Below are 25815 nucleotides of genomic sequence, written 5' to 3'. Positions count from 1 at the left end.
ATTGATATAATTATTTTAAGGATATTTAAAAATTGAGATAATATCAACTTCGAGGATATTATTTAAGATGGACAACAAAAATAAATAAGAATAAGAATGATAGGACTTGTAGACAATCTGGACATTTACAAGTCAGATACGATTCTATCAAAATGGTAAAACCATGTATTAAAATGTTAGAATGCATTAAAGATTCCTTGTGACTTGAAAAATTACGTCGAACTATGTTATAAATCTTATTTTTCTGTAAATATTTTCCACAAGAGTTTACCACCTTTGAACATTACATTAAAAGTACAAACTTGTTTTATATATGCATTTCTCCAATCATTTTGACTGTTTTGGCAACCCTAGTGTTAAACTTTCGACTTATATAATCATAATTTGTAGTTCTCGAATTTAATTCGAATGTACTAGAGAAGAAGAAATGAATTTCGATCGAACAAACTGTTCGGTCGAATCGAACGCGATTTAATTAGAAGCCATCAAATCGTATGAATGAAACTCGACACGCATTTTAGCAACCTCGAGAGTCTCCGGAAAGAACCCGAACCCCAAACGTAGTCGAAGTCGATGGTCGACCGAGGGAATGCAATAGTGTATACAAGTTGACCACTCGGGACAGGTGCAGTTCCCTCGCAACCATAAGTAGATAATATTTAAGGCGAAGCGTACCGAAGGACCCCCCGGGAAGTAGGGATTCTCGACAGAAAAATAAAGAGAGTGCGGAAATAAGTAAGCGTCTGATCTACCTACGAACATGGCAAGAGGTTCTCTTCGAAAATCGAGCACCGTCATCAAACAAAACTTTCAGTGTCCCAACATACCCAACGATCATCAGGTTCTTCGACATTTTTAAATTTAAATTATACGTTTCCATAGCGGAGTCATTTATCCTCGATTCATGAATCGGTCTCTAAACAAAGTTTCCAATTAATCAGATTTTAGGCATTTCTCTATCGACCGGGTCCGGCGATTCTTCTCGTCAGGGGAACGCTTGACCACCACTGGTACACCTGAGAATTTAGTTGCATGCCGTCGTAAATCGTTTCCCAAAGCAAAGCGAAGGAGCAGGCTTTACGCAGGACAGGTAGAAACGATGACATGCTTCGGCAATTCTTCTTAGAATTACCTCTGTACGGTATAGTTACGGTTCTCTGGCCAGAACCTCGGAGTTCCTCTTTGTTTGGACCAGTAAAACCGACTGATTGAATCTCGTTTTCCGCGATACTTGTTTTTACCCAGTTTTAAGGAATAATTGGCGGACATTTACGATATGATAGTTTTATGATTTTTCGGATGTATATCTAATAGAATATGAACAGCGACGGGCATTCCATGCATAAATAATTAGGCAAATTCTATTAATTACCGTTCGATTGCTATCTCTTGAGAGTTCTGCACTCTTCCGTGGTATCCAATACGAAAATATTACCTGAAACGTCGTTCATATAGCTACAGGAAGTGCATAAGATCATTCGCCAACGAAGGTTTGGGGGGAGAGAAAAAAAAACGGATAGGGGAAACGCAGGTAGAAAGGAAGGAAGGAAGGAAGGAAGGAAGGAAGGAGACGCGGGCTAGATGGTGTCGAAAAGGTCGGTCAGTACAAGACAGCGGGACAAGCCGGAACAGGGACAACGCAGGACGAGGCAGGAAAGCTAGAAAGAGGACGAAAGGCGTCGAGGGCGAGGGAGGGTCCGATGGGCTGGTACCCATCGGGTTGGAGGTGGCACGTGGAGGTGGGACCTCTTCGCCTCGTTCTCCACTTTCAGTGGCAAGTCCGACAGAGGCAGTCACAACGCGGCTGCTCTTACAGCCAGTTCGCCCGCGCACACCGGTCAACGTCTGCGTTCGAGATTCCGCGAGCACTCGGCCCTGCATAACCGTGTGTGTACGTGTCTGTGCACAGACACCCGCGCGTACACCTGTAGTGCGCGTACCCAAGCGGATTCTAGAGAGGGAGAGAGGAGTCGCAACAACCTGCTGCCGCCACGTTTCACCCTCGTGTCGGCAACTACCCTCCCGTGCTGTGTGGTAAAAAAAAAAAAGAAAAAACAATATCTCGCGGTGGAAATATTAAACGTTTCCGGTGTGAAGTTCCCGCTATCGGGACAAATCGGATCCGCGTTACGAACGATCGGCGCCGACCTCCAGGACGATTCGTGTGGCGAAAATTTCGGACTATTCCTGTGCCAAGTGCTGAGAACGTTTCCCGCGTCAGGTGTTTTAAAACGATTCTCATGTGTCGAACGATTAAAACGGTTCTTGTGTCAAATGATTGAAACGATACATAGTGTACGTGGCGAACGTTGAAAACGATTTGTGCTGGCGAATGGTTCAGGTTCTTGTGGCTGATGTTTTGACCGAATCATATGGTAAATATTTGGAGCAATCGGTACGACAAACATGTATTTTAAATCATTTACGTGATTCAATTTATACGAGAACAGTATTCAATTATGATTCACTTTATACGATCTCCCGTCATACGGTATTACGCGAATGGCGCCGCAGAAAGAGCATCTCGTATCAAATAAATAGAAAAGCTATTCCTCGCATGAGACGTAGAGACATATCTCTAAATCAGGTATTAAAACGGAATTTTGTACGAAGTATCGAGGCAACGCGCCTTGCGAAACATCGTTGCATCTCATACGAGCAACGGTATAATCAACGCATCGCGCGATTCATCAAGACAACCTGAATTATAAGACGATCCCCTTTGTTCATTAAGTACAAAGCAAATATTTCGAGTGTCGCAATCACCGTAAAAACGATTCTCTTACGCGAGGCATTAAAACAACTCCTTACGCAACCGATAGAAGAACTATCTGTGCGGTAATTACTTATAAAACTAGCCGTCTGTTTTGGTCCGGTCGAGGAAGAAGTTTCGCGACAACCATCGTTGACGTTGTTTTACATCCGAAGACTGTCCACGTGTTCGGAGGATCGTGACGAGAGTCGATCAAATCGTATTTGAAAAACGAGCGAACCCTCGCACAGGTTTTGTAGCTGCGATCGTTAGACAGTGAAAAATTATGTAATATTTGTTTTGTTACCAATGGATGTTTTTCGACGACGAAAAATCTATATTTATTTTACGACGAACGAGTCTATCAATCGAATTATAGACTCGTCGATCTTGTCCCAAATTAGTCAGGTATTTCACACGTCAAGCGTTTCGAATCGGTTTATTTGGTTTTCCTATTTATTTTCGCAACTGTGCACGGAAATGCGCTAGCGTACGTTCTGATCAATCGGTGAAACGTACATGCAAACATATTTTCAGTCGCATTTTTCTATAGAGACCAACCGTACCAACGATCTACAGCGATCTATGCTGAAATCGTCGATCCGCGGATCGTCTCCTCCCGTACATCGTCGAAATTTCGAACAGACTTCGGACGTACGAGGAGCTTTCTCATCAGTACGTTCATAAACGCTTTTATTCATTTGACCATCGGCGTTTCGTTGAGAGGAATCTTCTGCGTCAAGTTCCAAAAATTCCTCGACTGTCGGTCGATGAATATGTATCGATGTTCATAAACGACCGAGACTCGGGAATTGACCCTGTTCAACCCTTTCACGAAAATTGCTTGACCGATCTTATTTAAAATTGGGACTCGTGATTCCCTTCCCTTCTCCCCGCGTTCTTCGCATCGAAGTACACGTCGCATTATTCGTACTGACATTCCCTTATATTCAACATGCGACGCAACCATGCAGCGTCATTCTCTTAAATTGACTTTATTCTCGCTAGCCGCGCATTTGCAAATTTACAGAATTTGCATCGCACGAAACGTTAGGTGGCTCGCTTGCTCGCCGCGTTACATTCATCGCGAACTACTCGAGTACAATTCGACGGATCCGGTGGAAGATTCTCCGTCGACCGTCCAATCTTAGATTCGTCGAACGAGCCCGGCGCAGATACCTACGCTCGACTTTGTTGCTGTGCGAAACGCACGAGAACGCACGTCGAGCGAACGGGAGGGACTGAGGGGTGGCGAAACTATCCGCACAGTTTCTAGTTCTTACCTTCTCTCGTCGCGTAGAGGGTAGGTAGAGCAACCCGAGATAGCGAGATCCTTCGAAAGGTCCTGAACTTGGAATTTCACCCCCTCGCCTCCGTCGGACGGCCTTGAAACTCCTCTCTCTTATCTCATCTTCTTCCAAGTCTTCGTTCCCCCATACTATACGTACATAGTACGACGTATCGTATATTTCTCGTTCCAGCCAATTGTAAGAAATCTGGTACCGCTGGTCCGACGCAACAATGGAAAATTGAATGATAACAACTGCGCGGAATACGTAGTTATACAATCGTTATGAGTAACTTGTAAAATTGTAATTACGAATAACTATCGGGAAGTTCGGTAAACTTAATAGACCAAGTAACTCCGTAGCTGCACGCGAGCGATTTTATTCGTCACTACAGAACTCCCGATACTCGTCACGTGGTTTTCCTCGTGTTCAACCCCTGGCCGAACTCTCGTCGCCCCCCTTCGCTCGGTCCGAGTGCGATGATCTCTTTACACCTGTACTCGTGCCGATAATATTTCGATAATAAACTTTACTGATTTTATAACAATCCATTGATTATCGTACGGAACGATTTCCAGAGATTGCGATCTATAAAATAATCTTCGTTTAAAATGATCTTCACTTAAATTTCCTAAATCTAATACGTTAAGAATCGAGAACGCGATTTAAGAAATGTAAATCGGAAAATGGATATACGGTTAACTGAATAGACGAACGAATGGATGGGTGGACAGCAGATCTAGAAAGAGTCGATTAAACGATAGACCGATAGACGTTTAGACGAAAGGAGAGAAGAAGAGAGAGATAGATAGAGGGGGGTAGAGGGAGACGGATGAGAGGAAGGAAACGCGAGTTAGGCGAACAAGAAGCATCGCGTCTCGCGTGGAAACACTAGATACACTATTTCCCTCGAATCTACCGGGGGTTGAAAGGGGTAGTGCCTCCGTCTCTCTCTGGCAGCGAGTTGTACGAAAAGGAGAGAGACCGGGTAGGGCGAGAAGAGGAGAGATAGCACGCGAGCCACCCGGGCTGGAGGGGGTAAGAAATCGCGGGTAGGGGCGAAGGGGGTTCGAGTAAGAGCGCGTGTATCGCGCGGGAAAAGGGTAAGAGGACGGGGAACGGCGGGGTTAGGAGGGAGTTAAGGAGACAGCAGGCTAGGCAGGGGAGAAGGGGGTAAGGGGGAATCTTAGGAGGGGCGAGTAACGTCGCGGCGCATTCACTCACCGGCCGTCGCCGACGCCGCTCTGTGCCCGCCAAACGAAACCCACACGACACGGTCAGTGTTCCTCCCTTCTGTTCTCAAAAACAATTTTCTACATTTTTTTTTTTCTCCTACCAGTATCTGTGGTGACAATTTCGCAATCTTTATCTCCCTGGTTCGCTGATTCATCCTTTCAATTAATCCACCGACTTCGCGTTCCATGGGAATCGTTTGATTGGTTCGGTTGTCAGGGGGTAGTCAACGAGTGATTTCACGCACACAGTGTTCACTGTTCGACGATCGTCGCCGAAGAGATGTCCCACCGAGCAATTGAACGCGCGCCGAACGAAGGCACCGCTTTTCGCGCGCGAATAACCCATCCGATGTCGGATGTTCGTTTGAATCGTTGAAAAATCGCCGCGTTCAAAGTTCGAACGCAAAGATGCAGTTTGTACCGGCAAAGAGGAACCTCGATGGTGCGGTCACATGGTGCGAACGATAGCGCAGTGCCAATCGTGATATGTGAACGCGCGTGGTGAACCGAAATGATCATTTGACACGCGGTTCGATAATTTATTCGTTCGTATTAATCGTAACATGAAAATCGCAAGTGTCTCTACATAAGTACACACACAGTGAATCACAGTAAGGGCGCGCGAAAATTATATGCCTACAACCACAGTTTGAAAAACCGGGCGCCAGGATCCGAAGAGGGGGTGTAGTTTGCAAGTGATTTTGTTCGTACATATATACGACAAAGTGAACGAGTGTACAGTTCGACGTTCGTTTAATCTTTAAACAAGAATTCGGATGAGGTAACGACGGTAAACGGTGAATGAAGTTCGTCGCGCGCGAAAAGTTCCGCCAGCTTTCCCGTTCTATGAATCATTGCCCGATCAATTAGATTCGGTTTAATTCGGTGCTCGTATTACTGAGAACAAAGAAGTTCCGGCTAATTGCTGTGTACAACTATTATCCTTACTGGTACTGCGAACTCACTGGTACATCGCGAACGTAAGAAACCGAGTAAAAGATCGAGGGATCTGTAGAATATCATTTAGCTTGAATTAAATTAAGATTCGTGGGATTTTTGACAACGTTTATTCTCTTGGATCTCCATCTTTCAAGTTCATGAAGGTGATCAAAGTTTGGCAATAACTCGATTCAAGTTTGGACTGGCACTATAAGTGACATTTCTATACCGCACGTATTCCACTGTGTACAATGACACGGTGGATACAAGTAAATAATACAATGTAAGAATTTCGTTCTGATAGCTGAAATTTAAAAATAATAATTCTTAGAGACCGTTTGCAGTAAATAACAATTAATATTGTGCATAGAATAGAAAATCCAAGAACCATCCTTCTGATTTTGAAAACAGATCTTTTCGAGTGATCGTCTGGTGAAATCTTTCAATAACATAGCCCATTATGGTGTACCAGACGGAAATAAGTACACGATTCAACGATTTGTCGGATATCGTTCATTCTAATTACGAGCAGGAATCTTTTCCAAGTGATCGCACGGTGAACCTAAATAGAAGAATACTTACAGTTTTCCTCGAGGCTCCGTCGAGTATCTCTCGTTCCAATCGTAAAACCACGCGCTTCTTGAACGAACGCCTAGGAAAATCTCTGGATTTCTTGGATGATCGAACAGAGAATCAAAATTAAAGAGACCTCAAATTGTTCGATAGCTTTTGTTCCAAAAAAAGTGATTATAATCCGCAAAATTGGACGTTACAATTATATGTATATTACGCGAGGGACAAAGTTCATCGTAATTCTAATGAAGTGTTAGGCATTGTACAATGAATCAAGAATCGTGATATATAATTGCACGGTTTAAGAATTATACGTTTACTGTTGTATAAAGAGAAGTTCTTCGCTTCCATTATAAATTTTCCTTTCCTCGTAATAGACAGGAAAAAAGAAAATGTCATGTAGAAAACAGGACGCTACGTGAATTTCAAAATACTTATAATTTAGTAATTATCACAAGTTATAATCGAGGGTTGCTGGATGGATAGAACCGATGACCGTACGCGGCGGTGGAGTTCCAAAAGCAACAGAGGATAGGATTCCCGCGCGTAGCAGCGAGAAACACGTTTTGTTCTCTGTTATCGAGTATAGAGGATAGATAGGGGAAGGAACAGGGGATGGGGGTGACAGTAAGGAATCAGCTGATCGTTTAGGGGCGCCACGCCGCTTTCTCTCATCCTTATTTCTCTCCCGTCCGCTCATCCTTTTCTTTTTCTTGATCCCCTGAAACTCGTAACGTACATCCGTACACTGGTTTAGATACACGTACAGACACGCGACAAGGTTCCCGACATCACGCTTACCAGTTTCCCGCCAATGATTTTCTCCCTCGCTATCAGTCTACTTACGTTTTATTTTAAAGTGACCACTGCCAAATTCCGTCTCGCTTGTCATTCATGACGTATCGACGTTTTCGTTCACGTTCTTAAAAATAAATTCGTCGTAGTCGAAAGATTTTAGACACGTATCAAAAACGAACGCGATTAACATCGATCATGGCAATTAGTTTAATTCGGGATATTCAGAGGAATCGAGTTCGATACTTATTTTTATAATTTCTACTCGTTCAGTTTTCGTTGAACGCGAGATCGTATGAAAACGGAAGCATCGAGTATAATTAATGGAACTACTGTTCATTCGATTTCAGGAGGACAGGGCCAGAAGGTATCGGTTCAGCGTGGGTGGTGGAGGAGGCGGAAGAAGAGGAGGGATCGTTTAGGATAAGTGCGTGGATGGAAGAGGGAAACAGGACCAGGGGGCACGAGGTTCGAGGAAGAAGGGGGCGCACGGGGGCGAAGGTTGGCAAGGTGGCTTCGCCAACGGGTGGTCACGGTGTCGGCAGAGCGGCCGCGGGACGGTGAAACGAACGAGAAGATGTCGTCGAGCGCCCCTGTCGGCGACGAGGACAGCGGCCCCGACGGCACGGGGCTGCAGTCCCACTACTCGCTGCGATGGAACAATCATCAGACCCACATACTACAGGCGTTCGAGGCGTTGCTGCACGCGGAGGTGCTCGTCGACGTGACTCTCGTGTGCTCAGAGACCAGCATCAGGGCGCACAAGGTCGTCCTCAGTGCGTGCAGGTGGGAAACAGATCGTCCTACAACGAGGCGACGTTCTTGTCTAAATACTCGGTCAAATACTTTCTTTCCTCCTGTTTTGCGTCGGAGAACAGGTTCCGATATGTACGCGTTTATCCGCGAAGGTGTCGAGTCGAGAACAGAAACAGAATGCAACGATAAATAAACGAACATGATCGCGAGTGCGAAGAATAAATATAAAAAAGAATTTGTCGTCGTTCTTGCCGTTCGTTTGTTCGCGGTTTGCTGGCTAATTTGATCGCGCGGGGCACACGGACAAATAGTTCTCTCTTCTCGCCAGCCGGAACGTATGACGTAAAATCGGCCAAAAGCGAAAGTCCCTCGCGATTCGCGAACGCGATCATTGTGGATACGCTACTCGACGTAATTCTCTTGCGCTTTTTATCCGCGGTTTACCAAGAAAATCGCGTTAGCCGCTTCGATTTTGCTACTGTCTCGAACAAACCCACTCTCTGGCATAGATTCACTGTAAGAATAAAAGAACTTCGCGATAAGAACGACGCGCGCGCGAGTGCGATACCAACGTGTAACGAATTAACGCATTTTGGATCTAGACGAATATCGCGGCAAATCTCACGATTAAATATCAAATGATTCTACTATTTCAGTCCATTCTTCGAGAGGATATTCGCGGAGCATCCGTGTAAGCATCCGGTAATCGTCTTGAAGGATTTCCCCGGACAAGAGGTCGCGGCGCTGATCGACTTCATGTATCGGGGCGAGGTCAGGGTGGGTCGCGAGGACCTTCCGGGCTTGATGAGAGCTGCCGAGAGCCTCCAGGTCAGGGGCCTTGCATCCTCGGAGCCGAGGCCTACGTCGCCACCGGAAACGCCGACCGCGGACCTCCTTTTGGACCCGTCGACGCCAGAAGTCCTGGTGCGGATATTTTATACAATGCTCAAGATACCATCGTTTTTATCGTTCTTCCTTCGTCTAATCGTCGCGATCTCTTAACAGGAAGGAGCGATGCAGGGGACTCCTGATGAGGACGACAACGGGTCCGGAACGTCGAATAGGGACTCAGTGCCCGTCAGCACACCGACCATCTTCCACCCATCCAGGGACCACCGCGACAGGTTACCGCACATGAGTCACCTGAACTTCGGTATCCGCGAGCTGCGAGAGAGCTGTGGGTCACCCTTGTTACCGAGAAGGAAACAAGCCAGGCCCCGGAGGAGATCCGGCGAACTGGTGCCTCAAGATCTGAGCAGACCCCATCGGCCGACGAGTTTGAGTCCGCCCACGACGTCCGCGGGATTGAACCTTACTGCAAATCAGCAGCAGCAGCAGCAACAACAACAGCAGCAGCAGCAGCAGCAACAGCAGCAACAGCAACAGTCTTCTGGTTCGCAGAATCATCAACAACAGGTACGATCATTTAATTCTCGTTTCATTTGAATCGACGAATGAAATGTTTCATTCGCGGATATATTCTAGGAGGACATAGCGGAAAACCTTTCAATGAAGAGGTCCGTCTCGCCGACGGTTGGAGTCGATCAGCAAGTGAAAGCAGAGAGCAGCGAAGCGGCGAGTAGTCCTCGAGGATCGCCACTGACCGGGACCAGTCTGCTGCACCCGGACGGTTCCTTGCAGGACATTCCCGCAGCCGCGGCAGTGGCCGGATTGCCAACGATGTCTGCGTTGTCGTTGACGCCACCACACCACCACAGCGAGTACCTGACGAGTCTGGGCCAGCTGGCGGCCCAGTGGCTACCGAATCATCCCCAGGGACAATTACCGCCTCCTCAGGGTCATCACCCGAGGGACGGAAGCCCTCATGGTCCGAACAGGCCGCATCCGTATCAACAACAGCAACAGCATCAACAGCACCACCAAGAATCGTCGCTGACGTCTAGAAGAACTTCGATGACGGCGGGCATGTTTCCTCTGGACGGCGGCGTAGCTACTTTGGGAGGCGGCCTGTTTCCTCACGCGGGCGCCTTGGACAGAGGTTCCCTTCTGGCGGATCTGCACGACAGTTTCAAACCGGAAGCGCTTCACGGGTTGTTCGGCGCGGCAGGCCTGGGTTCCCATCATCCCACGAAGAAGCCGAAGAAACACAGAGGCGACGGAGACGCGGCCAGAAGATGGGCAGATCAGAGTAGTCGAGGATTGCCCGTTGGAAGGCCGAAGGGTCAACACAGTGCGCCCAGAGGCGGCCCACCGAGATCGTGGACGAACGCCGAACTCACCGAAGCGTTGCAGCACGTCTGGAACAAGAAGATGACTACGTCGCAGGCCAGCAGGATATTCGGTATCCCGTACAACAGCCTGTTGATGTACGTTCGCGGCAAATACGGGAAGAGCTTGAAGCTTGAACAGCTGAGAAGGGATTGCACGGGAGCCACGACCGGGGAAGTGGTCTTGAACTCACTGAACAACAACGTGAAACCCGTCCAGCCTCCCACTCAATTGAGTCACCCTCTCGCAGGGCTGCCGCCCCATCCAAGCGACGAAGGCGGTTTCCCACATCACTCGTTGCTCGGCGGCAACCTTCCGCAAAGCTTTTTTCCCGATTTCGCCGCGGCTGCATTCCCCGTCCCGGTCAGTATGGTCCATCTGCTGCCACCCAGCGAGCAGAAAGCTTATGAACCGGCCGCGAATCCCACGGGGGCCGGTGCAGGCCCAGGGGAATTGTCCGGAATGAGGAGCAGCAGCAGGACGCCATCGCCTGTGGACCATCGTCATCACCACGAGTCGATGCAACCGCAGCCGGCGCAATCCGCGCCCGCGCTACTCCAACAGAACGGCTCGGATTAGGAACGAACCTTTTCGAGAACGATTTTTGGGAACGGTTTCGGTTTCGGTGATCGTCGCCGCCGTCGTCGAGAATTGCTGCAGTTACGATCGGACGCCAGAATCGAATCGTTCGATAACGTGGCACGTCGGTCGTTGCGGCCGTAACCAACGATCGTACTCGATCTTCGGTAAACGCGTTCCATTTTAAAATGAGAACCATTTGAACGGATGGGAACCGGTCCACGATGGACGGTGTTCCGACTCGTGAACCGTCGTTGGAATACGATTCTGATCGGAGCCAACACGTTTCGGACAAAATAAACGGTACGTGAGTCGCTGTACCTCGATGAACCGTCGTCACGGCCGTCGGAGAAGAGAGGAAGAATATTGTTTTGTACATACAACGACGACGTTTTGTTATACGTAGAATTATTCGAAAAATTTATGAGAGAACTGTTTTAAAAATGACACCGGAGAATCGTCGAATCGTTCTGCTTCTTGCTTCATCGTCAGGACTACTTCGGATTGGTATGAAATGGTTTCAGTTTAAAATGTGTGAAAAAAAATTGTAAAATGTTGAAGAAAACGGGACTTAGAACGTCGCGAGAGAGCTATTTCGATCGTGGTACCAGGGACCCATTCGGAACGATCTACTCCTCGGTGGTTTCCAAACTGAGATCTCGGTTAGAAGAAAATTCAACCTTTGGTTCTTAAACGATTCCAATAAGAAGAGAAGTGTGATGCCGCGGACCATGTCCAGGATCGGAAGTCATCGGATGCGCATCGTCGACCGCCGTCATCGTGAGTTTGCTGCAGCGCCTTTAAGGCGAGACACGATTTCTACGAATCGTTTATCGTTTTCCGTACGCGATATCGTAAGTAGCCTGTTCTTCTCTTCTTTCGTCGCGCAACGTTCGTAAAACATCAGTTTTCGATTAACGCGTTGATGGTCGTCGCTTTTAACACACGCCGATCAGCTCCGATCGACGATAGTCCGAAACTCGAAAATGTCTCGTTACGAATCTTTCTTTTATAGAGCTAAATTCGATCGGACGATCGATCAGACTCTTTGACAAATCTGTATATGCTCGATACAAATTATATCGTTACAAAGAACCAGTTTAATAGCTCGCGCGAAGTCAACGATGATCCGATAAACGAAATCAGAGGCGATCAACGTGTTAACCGATAATCGTTATTCTTGACGATCACGCCAACGAACCAAACGGGAATGATCGACTGTGAAAGCTCTATTACCAGGAGACTGTTCTCTTCTCACAAGACTGACTATCAAACGGGTTCGTTCGCAGCGTAGGACATGAGTTTTTCACAACTTTTCGACTCCCCGACGTTCAAGTTTCTCTCCTTTTCGGTATATCATCGCCGATGCAACTTTGAAATTATCGCGTATTAACTCGCGATTGTAACTGCAATCCATTTTACCAGATAAAATGGAGAATAATTCTGTTGAAAATTTTTTGTATATAACGTGAATCAAGCAATGACAACGAATATGTTGTTTCGATTTATTTATTTTAAGTAAGATAGGTATATTTAACGATCTGTCGATTATCCGACGAGCGTCGAGGGGTTGAAAAAATCCTCTAACCATATTCTTAGTAACCTTCTATACGTATACATAGTTCCTCCCTTCCTTTCCGTTCTGAAAATCTCAATGAAGCACTTGATTTTCGAGGACCAAAGCCCGAAGCATAGAGAATCTCCGTACAGTTATTTCGCAAATCTTTTAACAAATATTTTTGACTAATCTTGACGACGCATGAACAACAACGCTTGAACCGCGAATGAGTTTTTAAAAACCTTAAAGATCATCGACAGAAATTGAAACGTATGAAACATCGGGTAAACGTGAAAATGGATTAAATCATTTTTAGACTTCTCTTTACCGGGTTAAATCGGAAATATTACGGAATGCTTCGATCTCGATCGAACGTTCAAAGAATCCGTTCGGTTATCTTGAACGAGACGAGAGGAGGCACTTAATAAGATGAAATCTCTGATAGGCAAAACTGGCAGCGAAAGGGAAAGGGGATGATCGCGGACGATGAAAATAAAAGTAATAACGAATCTCGGAGAATCGTAGACCACGCAGGATGCTTGAAGAAAAATAATGAAACAATTATAATTAAATAAAACACAATATTTCGACAACCAGACGGAAGCGCAGGGTAACTAACACATCAGGGATAGCCGCAGACAAATCTACGATAGATAAAACTTGTAAAAGTAATAAAAAAGAAAAAAAAAAATCAAGAAATTGAAATAATGAAGGTGAATGCATAAGAAAAAGAGAGAGAGAGTTAAGAAAACGTAAAGCTATAATACATTTACGATTGATTAAATTTCGTTAATGAACTTAAAGGTGAACAGAAAGAAAGATGAATAGAGCGAGGCGAACAAAATTTGTGTCGCAGATTCGCGCGCGAAATTAAATATATTATTAAATAAATAAATTAAGTAGAATGTAAAGAGAGGGAGAGAGCGAGAATGGAACATGAAAATGATCGCACGGGTTCAATATATGGGGATTCGATTAAATAAAGAAGATAAAAATAATTTAGAAGAGACCACAGGCGCGTTCGAAGCCCCGCATAAGAATAATATAAATAAATAAAAAAATAGCCTGTACAATACAAAACTGATATTATTATTGATTATTAATATTATATATATATATATATATAAATTATATATTATATATATACACACAGGGTGTTTCGAAAGAGTTTAACGAACTTCTTCGACTCGGCTGTACCGCGTCGAGTCTCTCCCACGATACGTAAACTAACATAAATAATATGTTGATAATCGTTCATTTTATTTTTCGTCCGGTGCATCTTACTGTAATCTGTTTGATCGTTTTAACATTCGTTGAATACCGATTCGATTATTAACACTATTTGTATACATAGACAATTCGATGTACAACGTTTTAATCATCCACTTGTTAAGTGGTCATCGAACGAATCCGAGGAGGCCAACAGTGAGATACGAGAGACAGGGTACGCGGTACAGTCACGTCAAAAAACGGTTTTAACAATTTTTTATCCACTCTGTTGACGACGAGAAAGAGTAAAAAAAGAAGAAGCGGAAGAAGAGGGGAAACGTAAATGAACAAAAAAGAGGGGGTCGCGAATTAGGATGAAACGAGAGAAACAAATTTTTCTTTTCTCCGTACGCAAGCAACACTGTACATGTTACGATTAATTGATCGGTCGATTAATTGAAAGAAGAGTGTGGAGACGATCGTGCGCGTGAATTAAGAGAGAGAAAAAAAAAAAATGAGCGTCTGTGAATACTTAAATAAAATAACTAAATAAATGAAAGAGAGGAACGATGAAATGGGAGGTGAACTACGTAATAGACATACATATTTACATACCATATTGTGATAGGCACCATGTGCAGACTTCAGTATTATTTTGCAGTTAAACGAGACAAATGAAACGTGGGATGAAACGACTTACAGAATGGCGGGAACGAAATAACTAAATGAATTACGGATTCTGTACTTAGGTTAAACTACTCGAACGATTGAACGATGTCCGTTTCGTTAATTACGAATACCTACGTGTGCGACTTAGGGTTGAAGAGACTCGGAGATGGAAGGGTGCACGGAAAGGGTTGGGTCTATTTATTATCATTCCTATTCTATTTTAGTTAGAATTTATCGTTTTAATCAATCGCCGCTGTTAATTAATAATTACCTACGCATTTATCCATTAAATATCGGTCGACGAGGATCGGTATTATTTTTTAAAGCGATCGTGACATATCATTAGCTCTACGACCATTACCTATTATTATTGTTAATCTACGCGTAATTTTTAATTTATGTAACTGACTCGGTTTCTCGTAGTTCGAAATCACATTCTCTTGCTCCAACGGCATCGATTTCTTTTTATAATAACGTTTGACAAACAAGTTTAGCATCATCCAGCATGTCCATTTTCCTTTTAGTTCTTCCTTTCTGAGATTCCGTTTATCCCTTATTAAAACGGTTTTCTTTAATGTTTCAAATATCGGTATTGGTTCACTTCTAGATAGAAACGTTATCCGTTTTTTAGTCTTTAAGTAGGGATTATCGCGATTAATCCGCTATACGCAGGGTGTCCCAATCCAGGATAATTTGCCGGCTTGAATACCTGTGTTTGTTTCGTGCAACGTTAGGCGATTGATTTAACGGGACCGAGGGACGCCCCGTGTACTGTGCACGCGTTAAAGATTCTCGTTCACGGTTATCATTGACAGTTGCCAACGGACGACAGATCGACAGTTGAATAAAAAAAAAAAACAAATGAATGAAATAGAACGCAACAATAATAATGCATATTATTATAATGCCGCCGCGATGATATTTTTTGAACAGATACGAATCGCCACTATATACAATAATAATTATTAATTATTATTATACCATTATATACACCGCCGGGATATATCGAGATATAATTATAAATGATTAATGAAATGGGTATACGGTTATATTGCGAACAGATTAAACTATTCGAAATAGCACAAGCCGACAGACTCCAGTTTAATTTTTCTGGGTCGCGCCGTCCGCGGGGGAGGACGCGTTTCTTCTTCTTTCCACGGGCGACGGCCCACCATCTTAAGTTCCTAAACAACATAACGAGTAATAGTTTAAAACGAGACTTTTTAATCCGCTGAACGAAACTCCGGAAATAGTTGAACGAATACCATGACGATGATGATAAACGGAAAAAGTATTATTTACTGGTTGAGAGACAGAGGGTGTGTGTGTGTGTGAGAGAGAGAGAGAATGAGAGCGAGAGTGAGAGCGAGAGTGGGACGCAGTTAGATGCGAGAATAAAAGGAAGAAAAATACGTGTATGTGTGCGTGTCCAATAAGAGTAACGACGATTATTTTTATTTTACTCGGATAATCGATGAATAAAGGAAGAGTTACACGAACGATTTGTAAATAGATAAAACGAAGAGCGCGCGATCGATTATTTATGCGTATGATATATACACATATACATACACATATATATATATATTTATCGATAATTGTGAAACGCAGGATAAATAAATAATTGTTCTACGGATACAACCTTTAAAAAGTCGCGAGGAGAAGATAAATAGAGAGAGAGTGAGAGAGAGAGAGAGGGAAGGAAAGATTAGTGCAGTGCGATTATTATAAAAATGAGAAACGGAGATTTTTTAGTGATAATTAACAAGAGACTGTGTGATTAATTAATTATGAATGATTGCGGGAGAGATGGACAGAACGAGAGGCATAGAGTCCGGTTTCTGTGTACCCGTGCAATATTATCGTAATTAATTGTTGGATTAAAACATCGGCTACACGATAAGGATCGTCGTTATTTATTCGCGTACTTAGTCATTTTATTGTGAACTCTTAAAGCGAGTACCGATTCGAAGAGATACCACGTTCGATCAGCTGTACGAGTTTCTTTTTTATATTGAAATTTTCAATCAGAATTCGGTGCACGACATAGAAACCGTCGAAGAGTTCGGAAGGAAGAAAAAGACAGAGATGGATTAAATCGAATTTTCGAGGACAACCACTCGTATTATAGTATATATAATTCGTATTGTATCATAAAAGAAGCCAGAGAGAAAAATCAGGTGAGAGAAAGATAGATAGTGTGAGAGAGAGAGTGAGGGTGCGAGTGAGAGTGAGATTGAACACAGGAAACGAGAGATAAACTGATGAGAACCAGGTAAAAATAGGAAACACAGGAAAATGGAAATTTTTATCGAAAATAGTTACTTGGATCGGTTGTGCTGTCATTGTAGTTCCTAAATCGCCCTAGCCTCGCCTCGAGCGCATCAATTTATCGATTATAAACGAGATTAGACTAACGACAAACGAGGTTTCTTTTTTTTTTTTATTAACGATTATAGCGATTAACGCGTACCGCTCATTTGCAGTTGCATAATTCCGAACGATTGCCAACACCGTTACTATATTACCTCCTTCGAGTTATCGAACTTTTTCCGAGTTCGAAGTACTGTTTGACTCGTTGCGAGTCTCCGTTGAAACGTCGAATTGCTGTGTAATCGGACACGTCAATTATCACTGATCACCGAATCTTTGGTAATGCCGGGGAAATATTCGGCTACGAGGCAATCCGTCGTTCGAACGATCGGCAACAAATCAAACGAACAACATTTTTATATCGTTACATGATATGTACTTTTGTACATTATTTTATGTGAAACGCGTTCAATTCCGATGGAAACTTTTGTCTGATTTCGCCTTGATTCGACGGGAGGTACGCGTCGACTAGAATGTTAATCGATAAGCTGATAATATAAAATCGAACGTAACTTGTACGATTTTAATCATTTAATTGGAAACAATAGTTTTACCCTGTTGCAATAGTTGTAATAAACGAAAATGGTGCTGACGAGCCGTATTTACAGTGTACAACGCGAGCGGAAAATAGGAAATCACGCACCGTGACCGATTAGAAATAATTCGAGGGAAAACGGTTGAACGCAGGACGGCGAGAGAGTAAGAGAGAGAGAGAGAGAGAGAGAAAGAGAGAGAGAGAGAGATACGAGCAAATGGGGGAAAAATAGGAATGCGCACACGGAACAGGTCGCGAAAACAAGTTATCGATATAAACTGAATATATTTATACGAATTACGATTGTACCATAATTAATTGTAACGATACTGAATACTACTTATTATATCGAATAATGCAGAGCCGCCGCCACCCAGTAATATATTTTTTACAGGTTTACATTGTATTACAGTTTATAAAAAAGTGAAAAGAATGTTTGATATACATACAGTAAACAATATTTTACCTAAAGGCGCGGTGCCTCTAGCGATTCGCGAACGTTTGTACGGATAAAACGTTCGATCGGTCGCGGCGCCGCGCTCCAGCTATTACTTACTACAATACAATATTTTCGAGTGTTCGAGAATCGATGCGAGTATCGATTCTTTTCTTTTTAAATAGCCGATTTACTAATCTAGCGTTAACTTACAATTAGATTTCTCCGTTAAACGATTCCTATGATTCGTTCATAGAAGGACAGACGCATCGTGAAAACGAATAGACGAAACAACCTGACGTGCGAATTTGTTACTTTTTTATGTATTATGTATAAACGAATGACGATCGAACAATTGTAATAAGAATCGAGAACACGCATCGTCGATGTTTAGCAGGTTTATCGACTTTTCGTAATTTTACTTTTGTTTCAAACGAAGGACTGCTTCTACGCATCGCTGTCGAATACTGTAAAATGGAATGTCAACGAAAGGTAGAAAAAGAGAGAGAGAGAGAGAGTGGGTGCGTCGGAGAGAATGAACCGATCGATTCTCGAACACCCGCCGCCGACAAGATTGCAAGATACAGATTGCAACTAACAATAAAATAATAAAGAAACCATTTAAAGATGAAACTTGTGATACGTTTTACCGCTGGTTACTACTACTACAGAGACTTCCTAAGCCTAACGACCGAGAGTTAACGAATCCTTGATTGAACGTAACGAGTATATGTACACAGGATTTTTGTTAACTTCAACTAAAAATTAGGCGCCACTAGTTCACTCACGCACACTTTTAAAAATGTCACAGAGTACGACGACGCGACGTCGATGAAAGGTAACGAGAAATACGGATTTATACGCTACATGCATTACATACCTACCTACCTACCTACCGACCTACCTACCTTAAGTACTTAACGATACATACGGGATTTTATGTAACTTAAAAACGGGATTTATCGAGAATACTTAATCCTCTTCTGATCTACCGTAAATTAATTAAAATTTAGACGATGTAATTTAACGTTTGAGAGAGCGAGAGAGAGAAAGAGAGCGAGAGCGAGAACGAGAGAGCGAGAGAGAGGTTCGAACGGGCGAGAAAGCGAGCAAACGGAGGGAATGTAATCTAAAGAATAAAGATAAAATTAAAAACGAAAATGGGAAAAATGACAAAAAAAAAAGAAAACGAAAACAATATGGTGTGAATATGCGCACCACGAGGCTAGGACGAGGCTAGCTACCTTTTCGAGAAACAAAACCCACACACCATGTTCACACTCTTCGGACTTTTGAAAACGAAATATACGAGGGAGAGAGGGAGAGTAAGAGGAAACAAAGTGCATGTTATACGGTAAAATTGATGAGTAAACACCGATTTCGTAATCGTATTCACTCGCCCCGACACAAACAGACACACCCAACCACCCCCCAACCCCCAACAAAAAAAATCGAGGATTACGAGGAACTTTAAACTAAAACAAAAAAAAAATATTATAACCCCATGGAAAATAAAAACTGTACATACAATTGCAACGTTCATCGTGTTCTTTCTTTAATACCTGCACGACAGTACGTGTCTCTTCCCATCGACGACCTCCTCTATCTGCGCGCGTATCGACCCTCATTTAATTTCAAACAGGTAGCCGTTCCCCGTTTCTTCGGCCGCGTTAAAACGAAATCGTACAACGCGCATAGGCACCGCGTAATCGGGAATATCAGCCGTCCCTCGTAATATCAAGCTCCGAGGAAAGTTGCCCAGCGGTGGCAGCCGAGTAAATTCGGAACTTTGCGGAGAAAAAATTAACCGGCCGGTCGTTTTCATTAAAACTTTTTCGTTTCTCCCGTTCCGCGATATCGAAGATATACCTAAACGTTGTTATTTTTCATCGTTCCCATTGTTCCCCCGGGGACATCCGTAAAACTTTAGACGCTGAGTACCTACCTGCCTATTCTCGTTTAGAAGGGTCAGCATTTTGATAAATAGAATGAACGATCGATCAGCCGTATTTCGTCCAGGTACGGAATACGACGTTTGTACACACGCTTAAGTACTAATCTAGCTTTAGCCTTGGTAAAAGTACTTTTACTTACGAGTCTCGTCGCGGTCCCGTATTTATTTATAGGCGCCTTTAAAATAGTTCCCGAACACCGGAATCGTAGAGTACACGCATTCGCGTGAATTCACGCATGCACGTTACCACATGTTACCGGGCGAATTCGAGGTACACCGTGTTCGTCGATTGACCGATTAAAGGAGCCTCGATCGACCTTCGGATTCGTCGAAGAGATCGTTTCAAGTTGGATTTCTTTCTCCGGGGCATTCGCGCTAAACAGGACGATGTATCTTTGTTCGCGGAGGCCCTCCCGGAATCGGCGATCCCTCTGGATCGACGTATTACTTATTTATTAGGTAGCCCCGATGCCTAAACCGGGTGGTCCGCGACTCGACGGAATCGATTACTCGAGATTCGCGGAACCCTGAGCTCCCCCTCGCCTCGCCTCCAATATTATGCCACCGCTCCTCTTTTTCTCTTTTCTTTCCTTTTGCCCCGATCGTTTGCCTCCAATTTCGTTCCCGATCCTCGCAGGGTAACGCGCGTCGGTGTATCGGAACCTTCCCGGACTGATCTAATTCGACGTGGTATCTCGAAAGAACGCGTAGGAATACGCGACGGCTAAGGTACCACCTATACAGTTTTAGTTTTTCTGTCGCGAGATCTCAGGTGTCCCGGCCGGGCGGGCGTGACACCCGAACACACCGGGACGGGTACGACGCGTGGCCAGGTGTGAGATTTTCTTGCACGCTTCTTCCACGGTATTGTACGGTTACCGGTTACAGGGTGACGGTGACACTTGCAAGGTGTCGGGGGTCTTCTCCAGGGTCGCTACCAAGGTATGTATGTAACTTGAACTCGCTTACGTCGAGCACGAAAAGAAAACATAAATTGTGTAAAAAGTAAATCCCGTTCGAACTATCGGACGGTCTTATGTATTACGTTTTATTCGACGACTGCTTAGATACGCAAAAATAAGAACGTACGGCATGCGGGTTTTTATTTTGAAAATCTCGACTCGCGTGCAACTGGAGTTCTAAAGACATTTGTTCCTATAAGTTGTGGCTAACCGCTGCACGTACCTACTTACACGGGTCTCCATCACCTCGGCGACGCGCTACACGTAGCTACTTCAAGTACGTATCTACGATATCCGATATAATTCGCAAAGACAGCGAGATTCGTTTCATTTAAAATAAGCATCGAGGTATAAAGTAATTTTCAAATCCGTAATGAATTCGTACAATGGAGCGTTGAATTCCCTGGGAAGAAATTAAATCACAGACGTAAAGTTAAGCTGAACCTGACGGAATGAAAAATACCATCGGTGAGAACGCGTGTACGGCTACTTCAAAGACAAATTTAATTTCGCTTCGTGTAGCCAATTTTCAGTTGGAAAATTTAACTTTCGTGTAATTGAAACAATTTCGAGCCCGGACACGCGTACAGTCCACGGGAAGAGACTTCGTACACGGGATTTACGTCAACCGTCTACGTACGTCGTAATTTACGCTCGTACAATTTGTATTTCTCGATCGTTACGTCGCCTGATTCCCTTTTTCTCGCTCAGGTCGGGACGGCGAAGATAAATACCGACTTTGGTTTTGCCGAGGAGCGAGTCATTTTTTATTCGCCAGTTTCGACCCCGAAAGGCAAACGCGAAGGCGCGCGTACACGCAGACGGCAGGTACGCGTCTCGCGACGCTGTGGTCCACGGCTGGCGATTTTTCTAGCTCGATCGCGATCGAGTCGGATTTCACGATCGAGATCGACGCCGCTAAAACCGCCCGATGGACAAAAACTCGTGTCTTACGTTTTACGAAGAGGGAAAAAATACTCTCGTCCACGACGGCTCGTCGGGAATGACACCGCTCGTTAGCGTTTTCACGCGAGAACGATTACGCAACTTGTAACGTGATTCGCGGAAAAAGTACGGAGCGCATATTTGAACGCGCGCGCGGAGGATCGGGTTCGCCGTGGAGGCGATAGAAAAAAGGAATTGCCGAGAGGCAAAGCGATACAAGGGGGAAAAAAAAAGGAGTAGCGGTACGGCTTCGGCTTCGACCCTTTTCGCTTTTTCCTTTCCGCGAGTTCGTCGTTTCGATCGCGGCTTTTAACGTTACACAAACGCGCCCACCTTTGATCCGTTCGACGACGTCCGAGCCGAGTGAAATTTTCGACAATTTTCACGCGAGTTAATTTAGAAGACTCTGTCGAGAGTTTACGAACGTTTAGCTGAAAACGAGGAAACGTTCGAACGCGTACAATGTACGTGTACCTACCTACTCGTCTTGGGACAAGCCGGTGGAACGATGACAAGCCAATAAATCATGATTCACCGTGTGGGAACCGTTCCTCTCGCTGAGGCATCGCTGCTCCGCACGGGAGTATAAAATGTTTAACTCGCTTGCGTCGATCGCGCGAGGTGGCCGCAACTATTCGCATCGCGTTCCCTCGCCGTCGAATCAGGTATTACGAGTATCAGGATAACGCAAAAACGAGCATCGTTGAATTTACACAAAATTGAATAATAGACGAAACGCCGGGGTGCTTGCAGAGGAGTTCGATTAAAACAAATTTGTTAAATCGGTTTTACGAAGAGCACGAAAGATAGGGAAGAGGGTCTCGTAGAAGGAGTGCAGTGGCAGGCTAAGCGGCACACAAGGAACAAGCAGAGACAAGAAGAGACCGAAGCGGAAAGAGAAGGAAGAGGGGTTTATTTCGCGTTTGGTATGACGCGGTCCGAGAAGAGTCTCACGTGGAAAGGCAGTCGGAGTCGGGCCTCGTTCGTTCGAGCACACACAGTCGAACTCGTTCGCCACTCGAGAACGGACGTCGCGAACTAATTCCGATCCGTTCGATCCTTTGCACAGTACTTGTTCATTTAAAACCTCTTCTGTGTCGCAAAAGGAGGAAGTTCACCGGAAGCAGGACTGATCCTTGCGAAGAACGTTGGATTTTCCCATCGTTTTTCTTGGCCCCATCGATCTTCACGAAATAAAATCGATCGGATTGAAATCGGAAAGGAAATCATCGTCCAAATCTCAAATCGCTATCGTCGAGGAAAATCTGACGACCGCTTCCCGTCTTAAATCACTTGCCAAGGAAAATCTTTCATGTTCACTGACAATGAGAGTTTCCTCGAGAAGAATCACGATGCCGCTGTCTCTCATCTTTCTAATCACGCTCGCGTCAGTGTTCAGCGTTCGTGTAACCGGTTGCGCTTTCTGCCAGAGATTATCGCATCAACAGGCCAGTTACAAGACCATCGGCAGTCCCCGGCCGTTCGGTGCTGAGAAACCGACGAGGGTGCAAGAGTTCGACAGGACCGGGGTGCTCCACCCCGAATACCAGATACCGGCTACCCTCAGACCCGGTAACGTTTCTCAGTGAGTACTCGCCGTTTCTCGATTATCTCTTCCTTAATCGTACGCGTTTCTACGAGTTACGTCGACCCGGACTGACCGTTAGATACGCGTACCATCTTCCAGGATATACTCTTCGGCTTTCTTTCAACCTCGAATTACTCTTAGCCGTAATTAGATTCGCCGAGCGTAAACGCGCGTCGAATCGTAAAGTATAACGGTTTACCCTGCACGGTCCAAAGATAAACGAGAGGGAGGCTGTATTTAAGAAAGGTGCGTTCGCGTTGCGTCGCGCGCTGCCCCGTATTAGAAACAATTCGCGCGAATTTCGGTCCGCCTCCGTCGCAACACTCGCGCCGGAATCGTTTATAGTTTACAGTTTACACGGTTCGCGCATGGTTCCAGAAGTCCAGACAGGCCCACGGCGCGGCGCAACGTTTCGAACGTTTACACGAGAACGTCACGAACCCCCTACGCCGTACGCTGTGCACCGTTTCATCGGACATAAACTGCATCGGTTCTCGTTTTCTTTTTACCAACGCCGGACTTTCTGCGTAACATCTGAGTCACCGAGCAAATCGATACTTAACAACGTGGCTGGAAATCGAACGCGCAAAAATCGTCGTTCTTCCTCTTGAAATTTCTTAATACACTTCATTATACTTTCGCGAGTTCCAATTGTGTTTTTCTGCGGTTTTCGAGAATCGCACTGCGACGCAACAGACTGTTCAATGTACTCGATCGAAAAACCGTAAATAAGGAAACGTGGATCCGCGTAAGTACGAATACCTCGCGGCGTCGTGCCGGCATCATATAAATAGCGTCGAGTCGACGCGCCGTCCCGCCGCCGCGCCGCGCCGTTGAGAACACGGTCGGTCCCGATTTCAAGGTAACACCCGTAGAGCCCAAAGGTCTAGGGTAGTCCGTTATAGCGTCGCGACGCGAACGCGCGTCGAAAGCGTTTCCACGAAACACGGTAGACGGCCTCGTCTCACGAGTCGAAGAACGACGGAACGAAAATCCGGGTCCGAGACAAAATTAGACCGGGCGAGGAAGGGGTCGCGGCCCCAGACGCCGCGACGCCCGCCATTGTGCTCTAAGACGCTAATTTTACAATAGAGAGACCGTTCCTGGGTCGAGGAGCACGTGCGGCGTCCCGACGCGCGACGCTGCCCTCTCCTCCTCGATATTCCTTTTTCTCTCCCTTTCGAATCGCGATAACCCAACGGCGACGCGACACGGGACGACGATCGAGACGGATGAACCGAAAAACGATAAACGCGCAGCGATCGCTATCGATACGACCGAGTTTCATCTTGGAGAGCGACGCGTCGCACGTAATGAGAATTGCCAGTTGAAACGATTCCTCGCCTAGCGATTTAATCATACTGGATGCAGCTAACGATTGCAGGTTCTACTATCTAAGCCCCCGCGAGGGTCCGCCCCTCACTTTGCTGGTCAGTCCCTGCAACGGGCCGATATCGTGGACGGTCAGCTACGTGGAACCACCGGAGAGCAGCGATGGAACCGAGGGAACTAAATGTACGCAGGTTTTCGTTCAGAGATTAATACGATAACGATTCGCGTTAATCAAGCAATTCGATGTCGAATTGTTTAGCCGGCCAAACTCGATGGCCAGTGAAGAGTCTAAAGCCAGGCTCGCCGCTTTTCGCTTACGAAGGCGCCGAAGACCGAAATCTGACGATTTCTAAGACCAGGGCCGGTCTCTATTGGTTCGAGATCAAATCCTTGGTAGCCAATTCGAGTTTTCAAAATTCTACGATACCGAGCACGGTGCTGTTGTACGCCACTTCCGGAAACTTAGGACGGACCGTGGAGTCGCATGGACAGGCGAACGATACCGATAAGAATGACCGTCGTAAAATACTGAAATTTCAGCAGAAAAGAAGCAAGAGACGATTAACAGTGTCTTGGAACAAAAGGTGACGACTTGAGCGATACCTGTCTCGATTTAGATATTTCAGAAGACAAGAAGAATCGAGGAAGTTACTCGTCTTCGTGTTTGCAGCACCAATGTGGAACCGCATTTATCGCAATACTGCTTGGCAGTGACTTCGGGATCGGAGGCCCATCCGTCGACCCTTTGCGCCGCGCAGAACGTTCTTCGTGTTCACCGATATTTCGCTAAGGCTGCTGACTCGACCGCCAAAGAACAGAAACGAGCGACACCCGAAGGACTCTACTGCGTACGCCAAACGAAATTGACTCTCCATAGGATGAAGTACGATACTAATTACAATTTCACTTTATACGTGGTAAGTATATTTTAGTAAAATAAATAGTTAAAGTCGATGGCCGTATCACCGAGGAGAAATTACTAGAGTGGCAGCCTTATGAGACTGTGTCGCATGAGAAAGTCCTCAATTTTTTACGCCCTTTAGAGTATATTGCCGCCAAAGTTAGAAATATGACCTTTTTTCTAGGTAATAGCAGTATTTGAAACTT

General features: G+C 45.1%; 2 protein-coding genes and 1 long non-coding RNA gene across 8 annotated transcripts in view; 2 read left to right on the top strand and 1 right to left on the bottom strand.

Annotated features, from left to right (window-relative positions):
• LOC113463823 (uncharacterized) overlaps nucleotides 1-4891 on the bottom strand; it is a 47469-nt gene extending 42578 nt beyond the window's left edge. The window contains exons 1-2 of the long non-coding RNA XR_003388652.1: nucleotides 4353-4891; nucleotides 4036-4257 (exon numbers count right to left, since the gene is read on the bottom strand). This is a non-coding gene — a long non-coding RNA (uncharacterized LOC113463823). The remainder of the gene's footprint in view (nucleotides 1-4035; nucleotides 4258-4352) is intronic.
• lov (BTB/POZ domain-containing jim lovell protein) overlaps nucleotides 1-19467 on the top strand; it is a 93366-nt gene extending 73899 nt beyond the window's left edge. For 4 of the 6 annotated variants that reach the window (XM_026810666.1, XM_026810667.1, XM_026810668.1 and 1 more), the window contains 4 exons: nucleotides 7934-8369; nucleotides 8996-9263; nucleotides 9345-9755; nucleotides 9825-19467. In XM_026810666.1, coding sequence (XP_026666467.1) covers nucleotides 8161-8369; nucleotides 8996-9263; nucleotides 9345-9755; nucleotides 9825-11147 — 2211 coding nt within the window. In that variant the 5' untranslated portion in view covers nucleotides 7934-8160 and the 3' untranslated portion in view covers nucleotides 11148-19467. Of the gene's footprint in view, nucleotides 1-1798; nucleotides 2376-5260; nucleotides 5318-7933; nucleotides 8370-8995; nucleotides 9264-9344; nucleotides 9756-9824 lie in introns of those variants that run through there. The other 2 variants (XM_026810665.1, XM_018037430.2) reach the window with 2 other exon arrangements.
• Nucleotides 19468-22651: 3184 nt separating this feature from the next.
• Nucleotides 22652-25815, top strand: part of nord (neuron derived neurotrophic factor nord) — a 7392-nt gene continuing 4228 nt past the window's right edge. Inside the window, exons 1-4 of the mRNA XM_018037340.2 lie at nucleotides 22652-23373; nucleotides 24761-24891; nucleotides 24968-25292; nucleotides 25379-25625. Of these exons, the coding sequence (XP_017892829.2) occupies nucleotides 23114-23373; nucleotides 24761-24891; nucleotides 24968-25292; nucleotides 25379-25625 (963 nt within the window). The 5' untranslated portion in view covers nucleotides 22652-23113. The remainder of the gene's footprint in view (nucleotides 23374-24760; nucleotides 24892-24967; nucleotides 25293-25378; nucleotides 25626-25815) is intronic.

Source organism: Ceratina calcarata, unplaced genomic scaffold (assembly GCF_001652005.2).
Source record: "Ceratina calcarata isolate Rehan_Ccalc_2016 unplaced genomic scaffold, ASM165200v1 scaffold165.2, whole genome shotgun sequence".
NCBI classification, from domain to species: domain Eukaryota; kingdom Metazoa; phylum Arthropoda; class Insecta; order Hymenoptera; family Apidae; genus Ceratina; species Ceratina calcarata.
This window is presented reverse-complemented; position numbering and strand designations above follow the sequence as displayed.